The sequence below is a fragment of the Epinephelus fuscoguttatus genome, linkage group LG19 (assembly GCF_011397635.1).
Source record: "Epinephelus fuscoguttatus linkage group LG19, E.fuscoguttatus.final_Chr_v1".
Classification (NCBI taxonomy): Eukaryota; Metazoa; Chordata; class Actinopteri; order Perciformes; family Serranidae; genus Epinephelus; species Epinephelus fuscoguttatus.
The window spans coordinates 14,767,508-14,788,167 of NC_064770.1; the positions used below are offsets into that span (position 1 = coordinate 14,767,508).

At 40.0% G+C, this 20,660-nt stretch overlaps 2 protein-coding genes, 1 long non-coding RNA gene and 1 other non-coding gene across 5 annotated transcripts in view; 2 read left to right on the forward strand and 2 right to left on the reverse strand.

The window, feature by feature from the left end:
- The first annotated feature begins 7,837 nt into the window (after positions 1–7,837).
- On the forward strand, positions 7,838–7,909 carry trnac-gca (transfer RNA cysteine (anticodon GCA)). The gene has a single exon. It is a non-coding gene; the product is annotated as a tRNA-Cys (tRNA).
- Positions 7,910–10,740: 2,831 nt separating this feature from the next.
- Positions 10,741–14,588, reverse strand: arl5c (ADP-ribosylation factor-like 5C). Its single transcript, XM_049562188.1, is given in 5 exon segments — positions 10,741–11,901; positions 12,049–12,254; positions 13,659–13,806; positions 13,901–13,961; positions 14,393–14,588. Coding segments are annotated over 5 exon segments (510 nt in total). The 5' UTR covers positions 14,439–14,588; the 3' UTR covers positions 10,741–11,852.
- An 867-nt stretch (positions 14,589–15,455) lies between these two features.
- On the forward strand, positions 15,456–18,045 carry LOC125879987 (uncharacterized). Its single transcript, XR_007447999.1, has 2 exons — positions 15,456–15,533; positions 17,064–18,045. It is a non-coding gene; the product is annotated as an uncharacterized LOC125879987 (long non-coding RNA).
- The window catches only part of cacnb1 (calcium channel, voltage-dependent, beta 1 subunit), a 38,949-nt gene continuing 36,243 nt past the window's right edge, over positions 17,955–20,660 (reverse strand). For both annotated transcript variants that reach the window (XM_049562179.1, XM_049562178.1), the window contains exon 14: positions 17,955–19,697. In XM_049562179.1, coding sequence (XP_049418136.1) covers positions 19,161–19,697 — 537 coding nt within the window. In that variant the 3' untranslated portion in view covers positions 17,955–19,160. The remainder of the gene's footprint in view (positions 19,698–20,660) is intronic.

The following is a 20,660-nucleotide window of genomic DNA, read 5'->3' on the forward strand; positions in this document are numbered from 1 at the left end:
TGGCTGACTCCGTCACCTCTCTCAGCCGCCGCTTTCATCATTTCTATCTGTTCTAAGAGCAAACATGGGATCCTTGGCAGAGAAAATGTCAGCTGATGTCGTTTATTGGATTCACAGCTGGAAAGGCAATCAGTAACCCATCCCATAATGCAGACCATAAACACAAAATAACACAATGTGCACAGCACCAGGTGTGGATTTTGTGAAGAATTCATGCTGACTTTAAAGAAACTAATTATTTTTCACATCTTTTGTATTTCCATGAAAATTAAGATGTTATAGTTACTGGACATAATGCAAGGATCCCTTGTTTCATGAAGTGCGCGGATGAGGTGAATCCTTACAAAAGCCAATATCTGGGGGGAGAAGGCAGATTAGTTAGAAATAATTTGAATACAAATTGCGTTGTGTGCATAAAAGGGAACTGCAAATTAAAGGTTTAGTGGGTAAGGTTTAGTGGCATCTAGTGGTGAGGTTGCAGAACTGAAACTTCTTCCCGTGTGCTATGTGTGCTGGAGAACAGCTGTGGTCAATACAGAGCATTCTAAGTCTTCTTCATGGATCAGAATATGATCATGGCCTGGTACTGAATGAATTTATTAATTGGTGTGACCAGTCTTTCCTTCACGTTAATGTCTAAGACTAGTGAGATGTTTATAGATTTTCAGGGGAGGCCCTGCCTTCCTGCTCCTTGTGTAATCAAGGGGAGGCTGGTGGCAGCAGTGCAGCAGTGTAAGTATTTGGGCACTGTCTTGGATGATAAGTTGAATTTTGACGTGAACACTGACAAACCAATAGGCAAACCACCACCTATTCTTTTTAAGGAAGCTGAGGAGTTTCGATGTAGATAAGACAGTCATGAAATTGTTCTATTCTGCTTTTATTGAGTCTGTTCTTTCTTTAAACATTGTCTGTTGGTTTGGTAATCTGAGCCTCAAAAGCAAGAACAAGTTGGAAAAAGTGGTCAAGTTGTGCTGTAAGATCACTGGTGTTACTTTTAATAATCTCCAGCATCTGTATGAAAAGAGGGTCACCTCGCTCAGTCTATTGTCTCAGACATCCCCTCCATGTTGAGTTTCACATGCTTACATCAGGGCGGAGGTTTTGCCTCCCTTAATGTAGCACTAAGTGTTACAGATCTGCCCTTTGTCCCATCTGCTATTGCTTATCTTAACCCTATGGGCCCGAATGACGCATAGTGCGTCCAAATTCACACCCGTTCTTCTCTGTGGATTTTCTCTGCAACTGTCATAGCGAGAAGCCACGCATATCACGTGAAACAGCAGAATCGTAGCTTCCCGAGAAGACCAAGCACTCGTCGGTAGTCCAATGTTTTCACAGCGAAAAAAAAATGATAAAGTTACACTAAAATTATGTGTAACAGAGCTTTCATACAGCTTTGCACACACATTACTCTTGGAAGGATTACTACGCACAGAAATGCCATGCATATCACATGAAGCAGAGCTTTCCAGTGATACCACACACATCATTGTACCATCATCCCATCACGCTATAAATCCAGATCAAGTGTCTACAAAATAAAAACCTGACAAATTTCTTTACAATCCATTATACAGATCTTGTTATCAGTCACTTCATATAGTGAGGAATATCGTATCTTACCACGTCTTAGGCTTGCGTGTGTTTCTCCCTGTCTATCCACATTTGTAGTCCGGCTTTCAAGATGCAAATATCTCCATATTGTCCAGTTGACACTCCATGAAACTCTGTATGACAAAACCAGCGCACTTCACCTTTGCGCACCCAGACAACTGAGGCCTAATTATGCATGCTGACAGGGCCTTAGTCACCATATACGTTGAGGGGGACATGTGGCCCCCCACCAATGCCCAAAATGTCCCCCCAATATATAACTGAAACTGAAAAACAAATTTTATCTTGGAGGACATCATTGCACTTGGTTGACTATTTTTCTGTGATCTTAGATGCAAATATTGCATGTTTCTTTCAGATAAAACACATTTTTGACTTGTGAATGAGTCAATGGAATTTCTTGCAATAATGAAAAAATACTGGCAATTATGTCCGCCTGGCACAAACCACATGTTTTGGACAACTGTGAAGTGACAGAATGTCCCACCATCATGGTTCTTATATTGCCAGATTCCAGAGAGTCTGCCGTCTTCATATATGGCAGAATATGTCATTTTCCAACTTGCTATGCTGAGATACATGTAAAAATGTAAGAATTTAGTCATACGGATTTGTTTTTTTCATTGATATAAAATTAATATAAAATACAGGCACATAGGAGGACATGGAATGATGGCAAATCTGGTTAGCCCAGATTGTCCTGAAAAAAAAAACAAGATATAGCATGTGTATGCAGCCTTTATAAGGACTGTGATATGAGCTTAAAAGTAAAGGCAGTAAAAATACCCCAAAAAGGCCTAGGGCCCACGGTGACCACTTATTGCAATGTGTGATTCTGGATTCTGTGTGTTATGTATTGTACTGTCTGTTTTGTTTTACTTATGACTACTGTCTGTATCCCAATTTCCCCCCTGGGGACATTCAAGTTTTACCTTACCTTACCTTACCTTAGAAAAACACAAATGGCCCTGAAGCCAGTGTTTGGTTTGTCCATTTTGGGCCACTGTAGAACAACATGGTGGACTCCATGGAGGAGGCGAATTTCCATTTCTGAGGATAACAAAAGAATGGCCTGCCCTTCTCTGCCTTACTCTGCCTCTGATTGGCTTACCCTGACATTGTTACCCTAACCCTAACCAGTCTTACTCTTCTTGCCCAAACCTAACTTCAATCCAACCAACAAAGGCAGACCCAGGCCCAGACACACCAAACCAACATCAAAGAACTAGTGGCAACGAAGGGCAACTGTTGCATAACCTCATGTCAAAAGTTGCACATGAACACATCGCAAAGATTACAGCCACGTTCTGTGCCTGCGTGGGAGGAAATAACTCTTCACACCAGCAGGTGGTGGTAGTCTGTGGTCTTCAAAGGGACACTATAAGAATGACAGATTCAAGATGCTCTTTGGCCAGTTAGCACATTAACATCATAGTCCGATGCTGAAAGAACAAATGATATGTGCTAGCAAACAACCACACCAACATTTGTATGTGGGGCCCATGTGGGTAGTGAATGGGCTGAAAATGGGCCCTATTTGGAAATGTCCACATATTCCATATTGGCCCCAAGCCAATTGCCCACATGGGGGTTACCCAGATGGGCCCCACATGGGTCATGCTGGGGCTACCTGAGTACAAAGTGGGTATGGGTCTGAAATTGGCATCTTATCTGGGGCCCACATGGGTAGGTTAATGTCATGGAGCCAATATGGAACTTGCGGACAGTCCATATAGGGCCCATATTCCAGCTCATTTACTACCCACATGGGCCCCACATACAAATGTTGGCTGGAGAACAACTGTGGTCGATACAAAAACACAAATAGCCCTATCTAGAGCCAGTGTTTGGTTTGTCCATTTTGGGCTACTGTAGAACAACATGGTGGACTCCATGGAGGAGGCGAATTACCATTTCCCAGGATAGCTAAAGCCCTACTCTGCCTTTGGCCAATATGGAACCTGTGGACAGTCCCATATAGGGCCCATTTTCAGCTCATTTATTACCCACATGGGCTCCACATACAAATGTTGGCTGGGAATAACACCAACAATTACAAACCATTTCAGCTTAAGAGCTTAATGGTTTAAAACAAATCTTTCCTAATATAACAGGTGTGTTTTGAACTCACTCCCTCTTTATGTTTCTTGTCTTGTACACTGAAATGAACTGCTGATCAGAGTGAGTTCATGTACTGACAGCTCCACTGTAACACTGATTCAACATGATGAATTGGCCCAAAAAAAAGCCGACAAGGGCCAAAAGGGTGACAGTCACTTACCGATGGCCCAACATTAACCGACAGCTGACCGTCAGCTTGGTGTGTCAGGGCCCGAAGGTAACGAAAACAAAACAATTCTTAATGAAAACATAGTTATGAACATTATATACCATTTCTGCCAATAGATGCCTCTATTCCATACACACTGGACCTTTAATATAAAGAGTTTTATTGTTTAATATAGTAATTTTAATGCATCTACATGTTTAATGACAGCACTATAGGTTCACATCTTAAAAATAATACTGACATCCTCACAAAGGAAGCACAGCAGAGCTCAGAAGCACAGGAACCTTACTGTAGACAGGCCTTTTATTTACAAGAGTGCGATTATTTCAGCTATATGTGCATTCTTTAATTTCTGTTAAAAGGCATAAATCCACAATATCCTAGATAATATTTTGTATTCCTATTGCTTTAAATTAGCAAAACATTTCTTGGGGGTTTAATGTGTCTCAGATAATATAGACCTTAATTCTTGACAGGAATTCATCAGACATGTTTGTGCAGTCTGGATCAGCTCCACTGTCAAACTCGAATAGAAATAAAACACCTCCCCAGGGAATTTAGACAGACATTGATACATAAAGGAGGAGACCTTGTGATAACATACACATACTTTATCTGAAATTCTTGAAAAGGTTACACAGAATGATTTGAATGTCCAAAAAGCCAGAGAAAGCCAGACCATATAGTGTTAACGTCCAGAGGGGACATCTCAGCTGGAACATGTTAACCTGATTAACCTGCCTGGGATCAGCAGGACTGACTTCATCATACTGCTGCGTTATCTGGCTCTCAGACCTTCACATTTATTCTCTATTCACTGCATTATACTGCAGTATTTGACTTGCATGCAACGTAAGTTGTCACTAAGATGACTATATTGAAAAGAGCTTTCAGGAGCAGTTACCCTGAACAGCTGGGGACTTTTAGTTACTCGACTCTCTCCATTTAAACTGTACTGTAATTTCCACTCGCCATATGTCTCTATTTACTGTATCCTACGGATATAACCAATGTTTGGACTGGTGGAATAAATGTCTTGGGACCATTCAGTAGTTGCTACTGTATAATACATGACATTTCTTTTTCTTAAATCTAGTTAACATGTTATTAAACACATTTGAAATACTACCTGCTGAGTGTCTGGGCCCCTATTCTCAATCTTAGTAGTTTATCAGGGTGTCCCTCACTTACCCATAATGTTTCGTGAATTGTATTTGTCTTTTAACAGTTTCTTTTTTTTTTTGGTGAATAACAAAAACTGACATTACGTGTCGCCCAGCTGTTGCCTTTGTTTAATAGCTATAAGTTCAATTTCTTCAGCTTAATATTTGTATCCTCCTTGTTTTGTGTGCTCATACTGGACCAATATATGTTGACTGTGATTTCTTATAGTCTATCGTCAGTGAAAAGAGACATGTTTGACTTTATGAGCTATAAAACAATAAAGAAAATGGCAAATCAAGACAAATCAAGCAGTCTTGTTTTAATCTACACAATCTGGCCTACATTAAATATGAAAAGAAGGTAAGAACATGTTAATTTAGCTTTGATATTAAATGATGAAGATTAAAATAAACACAAAACACTTGTTTCCAGTTGCAAAAATTTAGTTAAGGTAGTTTGAATGTTTAGTTATTTTGGTATTTTGTGTCAAAATAGCTTGTAAGTAGCTACAGACTGGTTTGGATCATGCACGTTTTGGTCCACTTGTTCATATTTGTAACCATTACAACAAAGCCCTTAACCTAAATACTGATTTTACCTCAAACCATAGGCCAGTAATACTCAACTTACAGCCTGTAGGCCACATCTGGCCTGCGATAGGGTGCTGGGTGGCCTGTTGACCATTTTCTAATTCACAATGAAAACAAATTAATTCCCCCTTTCTTTATTTTTCACTTTGAATACAAATAAAGCACCAGAGTGCATGAAAAAGCATAAAAATATAGCTTATTTAAAAAAAAAAAAAAAAAAAAAGGTGCCACAGGAGTTTCCCCTGGAGCCCCCCCACAGAGGTCCAAGTTAAGCCCTGAGTGTCCTCAAGTCCTACAAACGCCTACCCTGTCATTTTGCAAAGTGGCCCCTGGGAAAAAGCAAGTTGAATGTCCAGTGGTGCCATATAGGGGGAAAAATTAGGACAATTCCAAGGGCCTCTGACAAACAGGGGCCTCAAAAAAATGAATACAAAATTATTAAACCATCATCAATAAGATTTTTTTTTTCAAATATAGTAATAAAATTAATGATCTCTTTGTTTTTACTTGTTTTTGGCAGTAAAAGTTAAATATTCCTACTGACCAAAAAGTAAACATCCATATTGACTGACCACCCCCCTGTATCTGCATGAAATGGTTTGGTCCTGCACTGATGGTGATGCTACCTAGTAGTAGTTAGCAGTTGCGCTACAACGCAACAGTCATCATCATGCTACCTAGGAAAGTACTGAAAGAAAATCCGGTTTTCAAAAAAGGAAAGAGAGAAAGGAGAGAGAGGAGAGGCAAAAGAAAGGGTGTCAATATGTAAGCCAGTTTTTCTCCAAGAAAGGTGGGTAGCCTATAGTCTGTGAGTGGTAGAGATGAACCTGTTAGCTTAATGTCCATAGTGAAATAAGCTAGCTACAGACTAGCGTTAGCCTACACTTCACTCCTTTTTAACCTACATTTAATCAGTGCAGGTAAATGTGTAGCAAGATATTCATATTAAATCAGTTGTCACTGCCCCTTTTACCAGACTCAACAACAGATGAGTCAGAAGCAGCAGCCCTGTCTCCCCATAACTTTACCCCTCCCCGTCCCAATGAAGGTGAGCAACACATGCCAGTTAGCATCACTGCAGGGAGTCTGTGGGAATTTCTCTCTCTCTCTTGCTCCTTTTTACCATTACATAAAAGAAAAGGAAATATTTTTTAATGACAGAAATTCAAACAAATTATTTTTCCATATTATGATTATTATGAAACAAAAACAGCCAGCTGTCTGTACTGGATGCTGGACAGTTGACAACTTTATTTCCTTGTTGGCATATACAGTATGTGCAGCTAAGTTCAAAAATCTGCTGTTTTCATTATTTTGAGATGATGATCTTAATTTATTTTGATTTAAAAGTTAATATATATTTAAGTTTTTTTAATGTCTTTCATTGATGTAAAGAGAATTTTCCATTTTGGGATTTTACAATAAAAATTACATTTAGACTGTAAAAGATGGCCTTTAGCACATTTTTATGGTGGCTTGTAATCTTGCATCAAATAGTGAATTGCATACTGTATGCAGACTGTTGCATGTACAACTTACTAGCAGTAAATATTGTACTGGCAAGACAGTTGCAAGCCTTCAAAGTCAGAGTTATGTAAAGCTTTTAATGGGTCAGTTAGATCCTAGAGATGTGGTTACAACAGCTGCGCAGGGGGGCCCAATGTGATTTTTTCCCTTGGGGCCCAAAGTTCCTGGCGGCGCCCCTGTGAGTGTCAGTGCCATAATCTTATATTGGTCTAACCCTAACCACGTTCTTGAATGTACCTAAGCCTTACCACAGCTGTGTCACACCATAAAACCGGATATGGTCGTCGACAATGAGTTAATCTGTAACAGAGGACTTCACCCGCCTCCTGATTATGGCGTCACATCATAGAACACTGTGTGTCGTCGTGACAATTACAAAGGAGCCATTTGTCGTTTAATGTGGAGGACTTTTGAGCCGTCAGCTGACTGAATGTTACCAGCTCTGTGCATGTTGGCCACAAATATGGGCTCATTTCTCCCTCTAGTGGCCATAATGACGCCACGCCTGTTAGAAACCAGTCAAATACCACGGATATCGACAAAATCTAATCGCATTCGGCTAAAAGCAAATTAAATATACTCATATAAATGGCAAAAATAATGTTTTTATTATGATGAAAACAAAAATATGAGTTCCAAAATGACAGATGGGGGTATAGCTCAGTGGTAGAGCATTTGACTGCAGATCAAGAGGTCTCCGGTTCAAATCCGGATGCCCCCTGGAAACTTTTCAGTGACTGTTTTCTTGAAATCTATCCTCTTGTGAAGGTAACATGCGTTTTCACAGCCACAAAATCACGTTAATTGCTGCGATGAGGTTTTCAGTAGGATAACTGTAATTTGGCTCCATCAAACCAGTGACAAACAGAAAGAGAAACTGCAGATATGATCCCATACTATATTTATTTATTATATTTTCATAAGATAAGATAAGATAAGATAAAACTTTATTAATCCCACACTTGGGAAATTCACATGTCACATGACTAAATAATATAAAACGTGTATACAGTGTATATATATATATATATATATATATATACAGTACAGGCCAAAAGTTTGGACACACCTTCTCATTCAATGCGTTTTCTTTATTTTCATGACTGTTTACATTGTAGATTCTCACTGAAGGCATCAAAACTATGAATGAACACATGTGGAGTTATGTACTTAACAAAAACAGGTGAAATAACTGAAAACATGTTTTATATTCTAGTTTCTTCAAAATAGCCACCCTTTGCTCTGATTACTGCTTTGCACACTCTTGGCATTCTCTCCATGAGCTTCAAGAGGTAGTCACCTGAAATGGTTTTCCAACAGTCTTGAAGGAGTTCCCAGAGGTGTTTAGCACTTGTTGGCCCCTTTCGCTTCACTCTGCGGTCCAGCTCACCCCAAACCATCTCGATTGGGTTCAGGTCCGGTGACTGTGGAGGCCAGGTCATCTGCTGCAGCACTCCATCACTCTCCTTCTTGGTCAAATAGCCCTTACACAGCCTGGAGGTGTGTTTGGGGTCATTGTCCTGTTGAAAAATAAATGATCGTCCAACTAAACGCAAACCGGATGGGATGGCATGTCGCTGCAGGATGCTGTGGTAGCCATGCTGGTTCAGTGTGCCTTGAATTTTGAATAAATCCCCAACAGTGTCACCAGCAAAACACCCCCACACCATCACACCTCCTCCTCCATGCTTCACAGTGGGAACCAGGCATGTGGAATCCATCCGTTCACCTTTTCTGCGTCTCACAAAGACACGGCGGTTGGAACCAAAGATCTCAAATTTGGACTCATCAGACCAAAGCACAGATTTCCACTGGTCTAATGTCCATTCCTTGTGTTTCTTGGCCCAAACAAATCTCTTCTGCTTGCTGCCTCTCCTTAGCAGTGGTTTCCTAGCAGCTATTTGACCATGAAGGCCTGATTCGCGCAGTCTCCTCTTAACAGTTGTTCTAGAGATGGGTCTGCTGCTAGAACTCTGTGTGGCATTCATCTGGTCTCTGATCTGAGCTGCTGTTAACTTGCCATTTCTGAGGCTGGTGACTCGGATGAACTTATCCTCAGAAGCAGAGGTGACTCTTGGTCTTCCTTTCCTGGGTCGGTCCTCATGTGTGCCAGTTTTGTTGTAGCGCTTGATGGTTTTTGCGACTCCACTTGGGGACACATTTAAAGTTTTTGCAATTTTCCGGACTGACTGACCTTCATTTCTTAAAGTAATGATGGCCACTCGTTTTTCTTTAGTTAGCTGATTGGTTCTTGCCATAATATGAATTTTAACAGTTGTCCAATAGGGCTGTCGGCTGTGTATTAACCTGACTTCTGCACAACACAACTGATGGTCCCAACCCCATTGATAAAGCAAGAAATTCCACTAATTAACCCTGATAAGGCACACCTGTGAAGTGGAAACCATTTCAGGTGACTACCTCTTGAAGCTCATGGAGAGAATGCCAAGAGTGTGCAAAGCAGTAATCAGAGCAAAGGGTGGCTATTTTGAAGAAACTAGAATATAAAACATGTTTTCAGTTATTTCACCTTTTTTTGTTAAGTACATAACTCCACATGTGTTCATTCATAGTTTTGATGCCTTCAGTGAGAATCTACAATGTAAATAGTCATGAAAATAAAGAAAACACATTGAATGAGAAGGTGTGTCCAAACTTTTGGCCTGTACTGTATATATATATATATACTGTGTGTGTGTGTGTGTGTGTGTGTGTGTGTAAAGTAAGGCACTAAATTGAATTACTGTACACACAAGACTATTAACAATATATATATACATCTGTGCAACACTGTCTTAACTGCACAATAATTGGTGCAATAATTCAACCATGCAATATTCTTTACAGCATCCTAATTTTTATACTATTTTTGAGTGCATATTTAACATATAAAGCACATATGGTACATACATCCAACATTTTTTTTGTGTCACTTGTGGACATTACGGCACTAAGTTATTCATGCATTTTTGTCATCTTTTGTTCAAACTCATCATCTCTTCATATGTTCCAACTTGTCTGAAATAAAATGTGGCTCAATCACTTTCAGATCGTCATGTTTCATTATGAATGTTTTATGAATGAAAGATTTATGCCATTGAGTCAAAGTCTTAGTAATCAACTTCCAGGTAGGCTACATGTCTGCACACGGGCGGTGTGAAAGAAGCATGTGTTGTCTTCATTTGAAGAGAAGTGTTTATTTTGTTGCATGGCACTCTGTAAAATACATTTATATATATAGTATTTCTAGAACTTTACATACTAGTTTTATTTATCACATATATATTTTTCATGCTTCTTATTTTCATGCTTTGTATTTCTACTTTCTTAAAAATGCCGTATCACAGTTTTCCCTTAGGGATCAATAAAGTGTTTCTGATTTCAATACACTCATATTGCAGCTGTGAATAAGAGTGTTGGCTCAATACTCACATATTTGTGTCATTACTGTGAGGCTACAGCAGGTATAACCCACTCTTCAGCTCTAGGCTGTGTATGGCTTGTTGAAACAAAGGATATCATAGCTGCAGGACAGACAACACACCCACTGCGTATTTGTAATAATAATATTTATTTAAAAAAAATACACAATATAATACACACTTTTTAAATATGACTCATAGTCATTAGCAGCTAGCTCTTTTTATTATTCAGGTAAACAGTTCAAGAGCTTTTCTTTTCCCTAAAATAAATTACTAAACATGTTTTGGTCTTACAAAGGCGTCCTGTTGTTCAATGGCATAAAATATAATTTTATACATCAGGTGCAGACTTGTGTCCCAGCATGGCAGAGTTTCTGAAGTATGTGCTTTATAGTTTCTTCTCAGCTGTGGTAAAGTCCACCATGATAGAAACATAATACTAGGCAGCGTCTAGAAGTAAGGTTGTGATTGGAAAGCTGTTTTGTAACTAGCGAGGCACTAAATTCTGCAGCAGAAGTCGTTCAGATGAATTAAGAATGTCATAAATTACCAATCAAAGGTCAAAATGAGATTGCGGTTGTCAGTTCAAAGCTTAATGTGTTGGCACAGGAGGAATGAAAGGGCACCAGATCAGCCTAGTGACATTTAAATATGAGAAAACCAAGACTTTACCCATAAAATATATATGCTTTAGTGTTATCAGTTATCATCTGTGATCTGGCTTTGAAGTGTGGGTTGTGACCTCTTTGGTACAACTTGATACTGTCACTTACTTATCTCAGGGGAAATGAAAGAATCCCAGTGAGACCTGAGTGGAATGTGATATTACAGGTCAGGTCAGATGTCTAACATGCACACGAGGCACCTCTTTACAGGGAAATTTACAGTAAATGCACACAACAGTCCCTCATTGTGAACATCTACGTAACCACAACTGAGAAAAACAGTTAACCAGATTATTAAAATATAACCAAGCTGTGTCTGCACAGTACAAACATCAACATATTGAGTCTGAATTTATTGATATTTGGAGCAGTGTCTCCAAGATGACCCAGATTTCTCTGTTGCTCATCCCACCCTGAGGCCCCACACAGCCTACAGCTCATACTGTAGGTGTGGCGAGGCAGGCTCTATCACAGACGCCATGTTCACAGGACTTTGCCCCAAACACTGAAAGTAATCCTGACTCAGTGTCTTTGAGGTTGGCTCAGTTTGAGGAAGTTTGATCCACAGGTGCGTGTTCTAGTTCGCAACAACTCGTGACTTCATCCAGTCCAGACTGGCAGGTAGACTGAGAGAGGGCGGAGACAAAGACAGAAGCATTTTGAGTAACAAGAAGTGGTTGTTACAGTAAAAGTTATGAAGGCGTTTTTCTGTTGACTCATACACATGATAACGCCAGACAGAAAGAGAGAGTGTGAAGTGTGTTTAGACTCACCCCTCTCCTGTCAGGGCGCAGCAGGCTTGAACATGCCAGGAGTGTGATGAGATGGAGTTGAGTGTGAGGCACTGGGAGATCTCTGCAGCCGTCATGGAGCCCTTCACGTCTTGTTTGTTGGCCAAAATAAGAATGGAGGCATTCTGTAGGTCCTGAAACAAGAATAAGAGAGGACGGGTTACCAAGGCTGCTTTTAGTATCGATTACTATTTATATAACCGAAATATTTCCCCTAGAAAACCCCAGATATGTCCCTGGGTCAACTATGAGGAACAAAGAAAAGCAACCTCAGCGGAACATTTAGACACATGTCAACACGCTGACTCACACAGTCTGAGCTGAAACTTCCTCATCATGTAGTGTCATGGGTTTGTAACTTGTGGCGCAACTAGTCACACTGAAAGCAGGAGTGTGTCTCAGACGTCAAGACATGAATAGCTGACTTGGGCAGTTTCACTGAATAACAAAAGGGTTTCACGTCAACTTGTGAAAAACAGTCCTGCTGCAGTGATGAAAAGTAATGAAGTACATTCATGTACTGTACTGTGGTATGATTCTGAGGTACTTGTAGTTTACTTGAGTATTTTATTGTAACTTCCTGCTACTTAATACTTCTACTCCACCACATTTCTTTATTAACTTTGGTTATTTTGTGAATTGAGATTAATAATACAAAATATAATCAACAAATATTGCCCAGGGGCCACATTTGCAATATGACAGGAAGCCAGGGGCCAGTTAATAAAAAAAAATATATATATATATATTTATCAGTATATGTAATAAGTACATTGCTAGTTTTCAACCTTTTGACAATTGCTGTTCTCACTCATCTTTGCGAGAGGTAAATCCAGTCGCAGCAGCCCTGCACAGTTCAAGTGTGTGCAGTGCATTTCTAGGATTTGAAAACGTTCGGGGCCCAGCCTGGACCTCTCTTGGTCCTCGCTTTTTTTTTCAGATAAACAAGCTCTATTTTGATGCTTTTTTATGTGCTGTGGCACCTTATCTAGACTCAAACTTTAAAAAAAAAACTCCCAGTGTGAATCAATCGTGGGTCACATCTGGCCTTCAGGGTGCAAACTGACAATCACTGTCCTACAATATGATGTAGACAAGACTTTAGTGATCTTTGGGGGAAAATTCAAAAGCTATCCAGCAGTATAAAGTACTTAAGATAAGCTACATTAAAGTGATGAACACATTAATGCATCAGTCACTATAACCCAATGACATGTTATTACATATGCCGTTACATATGTAATGTATAATAAACGATTATATAACAGTGATAAGTCACTTTATCAATCCAGGGAGCAGGAGAGGATAACAAGAAAATAATTTGGGTTCATGTGCTATAGCTCAGTCAGCACGAGCCTGTAAATGTTTTCAGTCTTAACTCTTGGACATCTAATCTCACACTATAGTGTTAACCATCAGTTATATAACTTTTTAAACAACAAACAAAAGACTAGGAAACTTCAGCTAAAATCAGAACTTTAGATAAAAGCATCAGCAAAATGTTTCTGCCCTTTATGATTCATTTTTAAAATATGAAATGTGTTTCAGTATCCTGTGTCTTGTATGTGCTGCACAGAAAGGGATCCATGTACCTCCGTGTTGCCGTAGTACGAGTACCAGCTGGCTCGAAGGCTCTCCTGTCCTCCAATATCCCAAATCAAGAAGTGTGTTTTACGTACGGTGATCTGCTCGACGTTGCTGCCGATGGTTGGTGATGTGTGGACGGCTTCCTTTGTCAGACTGTTTGTGTGAGGAAAAACATTTTAAATGAATATATCAAGGAGATTTTATACTTATATAACACTGTTATAGGCTCAGATAATAAATCACTTACAACTGATAGAGGATAGTTGTCTTTCCAGCATTGTCCAAACCCACAATGATGACTTTGTGCTCTGTGGAAGAAGGAAATAAAAACAGGACTTTTAAAACTAACAGTGCAAACTGGATATGTTACTCTCTAACCTTGGGTTGCATAATTTGTGTAGGACAAATGGACACACAGACAAGATAAAGGACAGGTGATGTACTGAACAGAGTAGCATGTGTCTCATCCACAGTGGAGTTATTACATCACTTCATACCAACAATACCAGGCTTCATACTGTGTCTGAGTTTCACTGTAAGTCAGAATACTGTAAAAAGAAGTGTGTGTGTTTGAAGTGATGAAAGGAAACTACATGTTGTGACTATTTCTGATAGAAATTAGTATTCTAATTTCATTTAATCTACTGACAACATATGATTTAAGGATCTATATACCCGTATATGCTTAAAATGCTGACAAACAACATAAATTATGAACCTGAAATTAACTTAGTCTTACCTCTGTCACCGAACACAGCCATCATCTTGGTCAGAAGGAACCCCATGTCCAACAAGTGTGTGCGTGCGAGAGGTGAGTGATGAATACAAATCCTCTACTCGGTCGGTTAACAGCCGACTGGCAGACAGACTCTAATGTCTTTATCTAATATCGCTTTCCACTTCTACAAAGCGTTAATGGGCGGCGCTTCTTCGACACAAAGTCTGTGGTATTTTTTTCGGTCGAGTGAGTCACGGGGCAACGGCGTAGTGGTGATGCGTTGAGGTGCTGTGGGAAACATGTGAATCATGCACGTGAGGGACCCCCCCCCCCTTAGGAAAGGTAAACATCTCGGAAGGTGTACATGTTACACCTAGCCAGAGCTAATGTAGCCCAGCTAACACACCAGTCCTGCAAGAAATCCTCCTTGAAACTAAGAGTAGCCTTTATGGTTAGTAGCAAATGGGATTAAATGTAGAGTTTGTGTGGGACATATACGGAAATAATCCACTATATAGCAGTTGTTTATGGTTTAACTAAATACTTTTAAATAGAGAAGTATTTGCTTTAATGTATGACATTTAAAAGTAGTCTTTAAAGTTGATTGATCTTGAATTACACAAACATAAACAACAATAAAAATGAAGTTATTAATATTTTTTTTTGAATATTTTGGTTTATTTAAATCAGAAAAGGACTAAAATGGGTTGTAAGTGTCAATTATGATCAGCTGAGAAACACAAAAAAGCCATTTTAATGCTCATTAATGATACACGTTATTTAAAGAATGAAAAACATCACTGATTTGGTTTATAATGTGTTGCTGCCGATAATTTCTTTTGAATATGCTGTTTTCTCTAACATCCACTCCCGTATCCGATCCGTGCTTCCGGTTTTCCAAACTCCAATTAGACATATCCAACTCCAAAGTCTACTTGAGCCCTCGCATCTCAGAAGTCGGATTCATTTATGAGCACCTGAAGGCAACACACAACACAAGCGTTCCTCTTGCTCACGCCGACGGAAGGAGTAAACTGATGACGCAACTAATGACTCACATGTCCAGTCCATATTTGGAAAGAGAGATAACGTTGTTCCTGCAACAGAAAGCAAAAGTGGACATACAAGGAATCCCCGAAAATTTCCGCTGAAGTCTGTCCAGGTATTTTCCAAGTACTTACCCACAGCAGTGTTTTTCTGGTTAGGTTTCCTCTCCCAGCCAAAGTGTTCTAAGTTTATCTGTGTTATTGGCATTTTCATTTTACTTTACATGTCACAGTTTCCTCAAAACTACTGTGTTCTACCAACAATAATAATAAAACATCTGTATCTCCTTTTTACCAACTGTATTCTCTCAGCTTTCTGTCACAACAAAACATCTGTGTTCATTACTTTAAATATCTTATTTGTTGTTTGTTGTTTGTTTTTGCCTAGTAAGGTTTTCCATTAGGCCTACTTAAAAAAAATTAACAGATAAGCATAATCTGAAAGTGGAAAGTACTGTCCTTGCCTACAGTTTTAATGTACTTGTACTTAAGTTTACGTGAGCATTTCCATTTCATGCTGCTATACTTCTGCTCCACTACATTTCAGTGGGAATATTGCACATTTTACCCAGTTACATGTATTTAACACACACAGCCACTATCTACTGTACAGGTTTAGGATTATATTATTAAATATATAACAAAATATAATGATTTGTTTGTGGACTAAACTGCCAAACAGTATGTAAACAAGATGTCTAGGTATAAGAACCTTAAATTTATTGCTTTAAAAGATCTTTTAGGGTAATTTAAGACTGATTTTTACACAAATCATCTTATTTTTATCCAAGCATTGCAGCTAAATATAAAGGTAAGTAGTATACGTATATGTAGCCCCGTGCAGTGGTAGGTAGGTTTTATGTAGGAATATGGTTATTAGAGTGAGCTGGGTTAATCTACATACAACAGGTTGGCACAAGTATGACGTAAAGAGACAGCGTGAGGTTCAGTGGTAGGTTTAAAGATCTGTAACATCAGAATATGAAATTTCATGCAGAGGAGTTAACAAAAAAATAATTTAAAGATGGATTAATTTATTAGATGAAGAGTTTGTGGCAATTAAGACCTCACAATTTCAAATTTGAGATGATTTATTGACCTTTAAGGCCTAATTTTTTTTAGGACACAGACACCCTGATACAGCGTATAACCTACCTTGACTAGCTAAAACTGTAATATGCTCATGTAAATGCACCTGTAGTAATAGTCCAATCATGTAATAGTTTTAAATTTAAATCACTCTAACATAGGTCATTCTGCTGAATTAGTACTTTACGTGAAGTGTATTTGAATGCAGGGCTTTAACTTGTCACACGCTAAAAGTAAACTGTGGTAATGATATTCTTATTTAAGATACAGTAAATGACATGCATACTTCTTACACCACTAAGCTGTTAAAGCTTCTGTGGCATATTGCAGCACTCTCTGTACACCAGGCTCTTGCCGACACACCTTGCTAAATAACACTCTGATGCAAAGTTCACGTTTAGGTTTCAAATGGAAACCACAATGTCGTTTGTGACATTTCCTCAACTGCAGATGATGAGATGACAGAAACACTGCGTACGATAAATAAAAAAACCACATCCTGGATACAGCTGCCTTTTAACTTCAGTCTTTTTCTCATTGTGTTTCCTCCATGACAGGAACGCCTAGCAGGTTTGATCAACTGTGCTGCAGTTAGAAAAGAGTGTTGAGAAGTTCACAGTTCCTGTCTACGCAAATGAGGTAACAATAAAGTGACGAAAGTCCCGGTACATTTTGTTTTCCTGTGCCAAGATCTGTTGAGCGGAAGCCAACAATTTGACTGTTGTTTAGGTTTGGTAGGTTTACACCCATCAAAGCATGTTGACCGGACAGTTTCTACAGGCGGGGTGATATTAGGTTTTATATTAGACACAATATGATTATGTAATCATCTTTTGTTGTAGTAATGAGGTTAATGAAATAATGAAGGTAAAGAGAAGCTTGCTCCTTTGTTTTACATGTTTTTTTTCCCTGAACTAAAATAACGTTTTATGTCCTGGGAGACATGAAAGGCAACACCTCTGATAAATACCAAAGAGTACACATACAGGTTCTGCATCTTTCAAATCTGTCTTCACATCTCATGAAGCGACACCATGACATTTTCTGATTAAATTTTTAATTAAAATACGAATTTATCCACAGATTAAAAATGAAAGGCAGAAAAAGCAAAATGTAGCTACAATCAGGCACCAATGATACATGTTATTTCATATTTTTAACAATTGCGATAACGCAACAATTACATTATTTACTGATCATTATTTAATATTTATTTATTCAACTGAAGACAGGCGGGGGCCAAAGCAGCCCACCAAAGACATTCATGGATTCTCCATTATAGATAACTGAGTACTGATCCTACCCCCCCACCCCCCCCACCACACCCCACTTGATACTCCTCTCACTACCTCACAAGAACTGAAGATTTAAAATAAAATAAAAAAAATTGCAAATGTCCACAGGAAAAAGCAACACTAATTCAGTCAGAAATCAAGAGTAAGAAGAGAGTGGTATTTAATATCAGACAAGCTAGCTGTTTGGGTGGAAGTTGGGAGTGATTAACCGCACACACAAGTACTTTTTTTTTTTTATATAACCATTAGCCCTGAAAAACAGACGACAAAGCTGGTGCAAAGAAAAAAACGACATGTGCAGGAGAGACAGCATGGGCTACAGTGCAGAGTAGCCACGAAGACACACAAAGAGACACAGATATGGTATGAAAACGAGTGTTAACAAGAGTTAAGACATCCCACCGTGGCAGTGGTGGACATGGCTTGGCGAGACATTCCGGCACTTGTGATTGGAGTTTTCTTGAAATAAGGGTGTTTTAGGGTGCGAGTGACTAAGGCAGGACACTTCATTCACACAACTGCAGTGCTTCTTTGAATCTGCACCACGTTAGAAAAACCAGAGAACAAATGAATACTGTCGGCGCCCCGCAGCGCCCACGAGGGAAAACAGGAGGACTAGGTCAGACGTGTACAGTCGGGTACAGTGGCTGAACCAGGTCAGGGAAGAAGTAAACGTCTTTGGAGTGTACTCTTTGTTGTTATCAAGCTGACATGAACGTAGCAACATCGATAAATTGTTGTGTTAAAATATGGCAACTTCTCCACCAGCTTTTTTTTTTTAAGGTCTGGGTGATAAGAACGTGGAGGTGAGAGACTCTTAACTTCTGGATTACAGTCGAACCCTGAAATCCAAAAGCGCTGAGTGAAATTAAGGTAAAGAGAAACCCTGACACTGTACATGGGGACGGTGACATTAGACCCTGTTTAAGACTGCAGAGGACAGACATGACGGACTACAGCTCTACCGGCCTTCACACTACAACTGAAGGTGAGATTGAGTCGTACAGATCACAATCAGAGATTCACAATCGTAACAATTACTGTCCTCGTGCTGTCAGTATAGAAATCCATGATAATCATGCAGTATTAACAAAGGAAACAAAAGAACAGACCAATATTTTTTCTAAACGTAAATAAATTGAACTGCAAGAAGAAGTTGATGGAGATGGCATCTGGCAGTTGATGTTTTTCTTTACATTGTACTGGGATGTAAACAGATTAATTTGTTAGCCCGACTGGCGTGGCCCCAAACACACACTTCAGTTCCGACTGAACCTAAAACCTGAACCCTCCCAGCCTCCCTCCCCCCATCTCTCAGTCTGTCCTGTAGCTTCCTTGCCTCTGTGGTGTGATGCGTGTTCAGCGGATGTAGACGTCCCTCCCCCAGTCGTCCTGGTTCTTGTTGCGGCTCATGTTGGCCCCGGTGTCCACAGGGTCCTGGCAGTAACGCTCCCTCAGCTTGGCACGTCCATGTGGCTGTGTCTGGCTCGGCATCGGAGGGTGGTTCAGGTTTTCCTGGTCCGGCTCAGCGCCTTCATCTTCCCAGGATGCCTGTCTGCCATGATGCTGCGCCAGGTGGAGGCGGCTGCCTCCGCCACCTCGGTAGGGCTCGGGCTCTTCATAGGGGTCAGTCTCAATGTCCATGCAGGAGTCACCGGCCTCGGTGTAGGCAGAGTCCCGGCTGCCCTGCGTCTCAGAATCGAAGGTGTCTTGCCGTGACAGACCCCGGCCGCTCCCTCCCCGTAGCTGGCCACGAGAGGAGCGCAGGTACGTTTGCTGCTGCTGCTGCTGAGGTTTTCCTCCCAGGTCTGTCTGATAGTCGTGCAGGGTGCCGCTCCCGCCGCACTCTGTCAGAGGCCCTTCCCGCTTCTGCTCACCGTGCACCAGGTACGGCCCCTGCAGCCAGCCACAGCCATGCCACACAGCAACCATGCAGAGACACAAACAGCAGAGCAAAACCAAACTGTCAGTGGTTAGTCGGCGGGGTTAGCACGAGGCAGGGCATACAACACATACACACATCAGACTCATTGTTCCAGCTGAAGGACCTGTTGTTATAGAAGCATTAGTGCTCATGACAGACATCAGTCTATTATTATTACACGGCTTTGCTGAATACTTGATTCTGATCAATTAGGTGTTCTATGGACTGCTGCTCTGAATAACAGGCCGCTGCTATAGACATAATTCTATTCACGGTCACAGACTCTGGATGAAGCAATAAAATGCAATTTTTCCCAGATTAAAATGTCTGGAAACGACCAGACTATTGTTATATATTTGAGTTGAATATAGTTGAGTTGCGCACTTACATTATCCCAAATGTTACCAATAATGTTCACCCACAGAAATTTGTACATTTACTCAAGGACACAGTCCATGTCATTTAGTTGCCATCGCCTGTCAGTGACGCACATATGTCAGGGCTGCAGTTGTCTGCCAGAAGCTGTCCTGGATTTACTTTTAATCTAGTTTAAAGCCACATTTTTATGATACACGTTTTAGATCTTGGCTGTTTTTAACTATATGTTTAAACCGGATGAAGGATTTTAGTGATCAGAGGAGTGGATCTTAAGTTATTAGAGAAACAAGCTGAGCAAATGTTAGCTGCAGCTTGGCTCCAGGGCCTGCTGTGCTCAACAGCACTGGAGAAAGACATTTTTTCTACGTGTCTTTACAGGCTTAAATCACCAGGTGTTTTGTTTTGGAGAAGAAGAGTCCTCCCTGTAAAAACCTACTAAACAATGAACACCAAAGGAATTCTAACCAGGAGACTGCATTGATGGCATTGCTCTGTATTTTGTTACTGTGTTGATTGAGAGATGCCTAGCAGCAGAAAATCACACATTATACATTTTA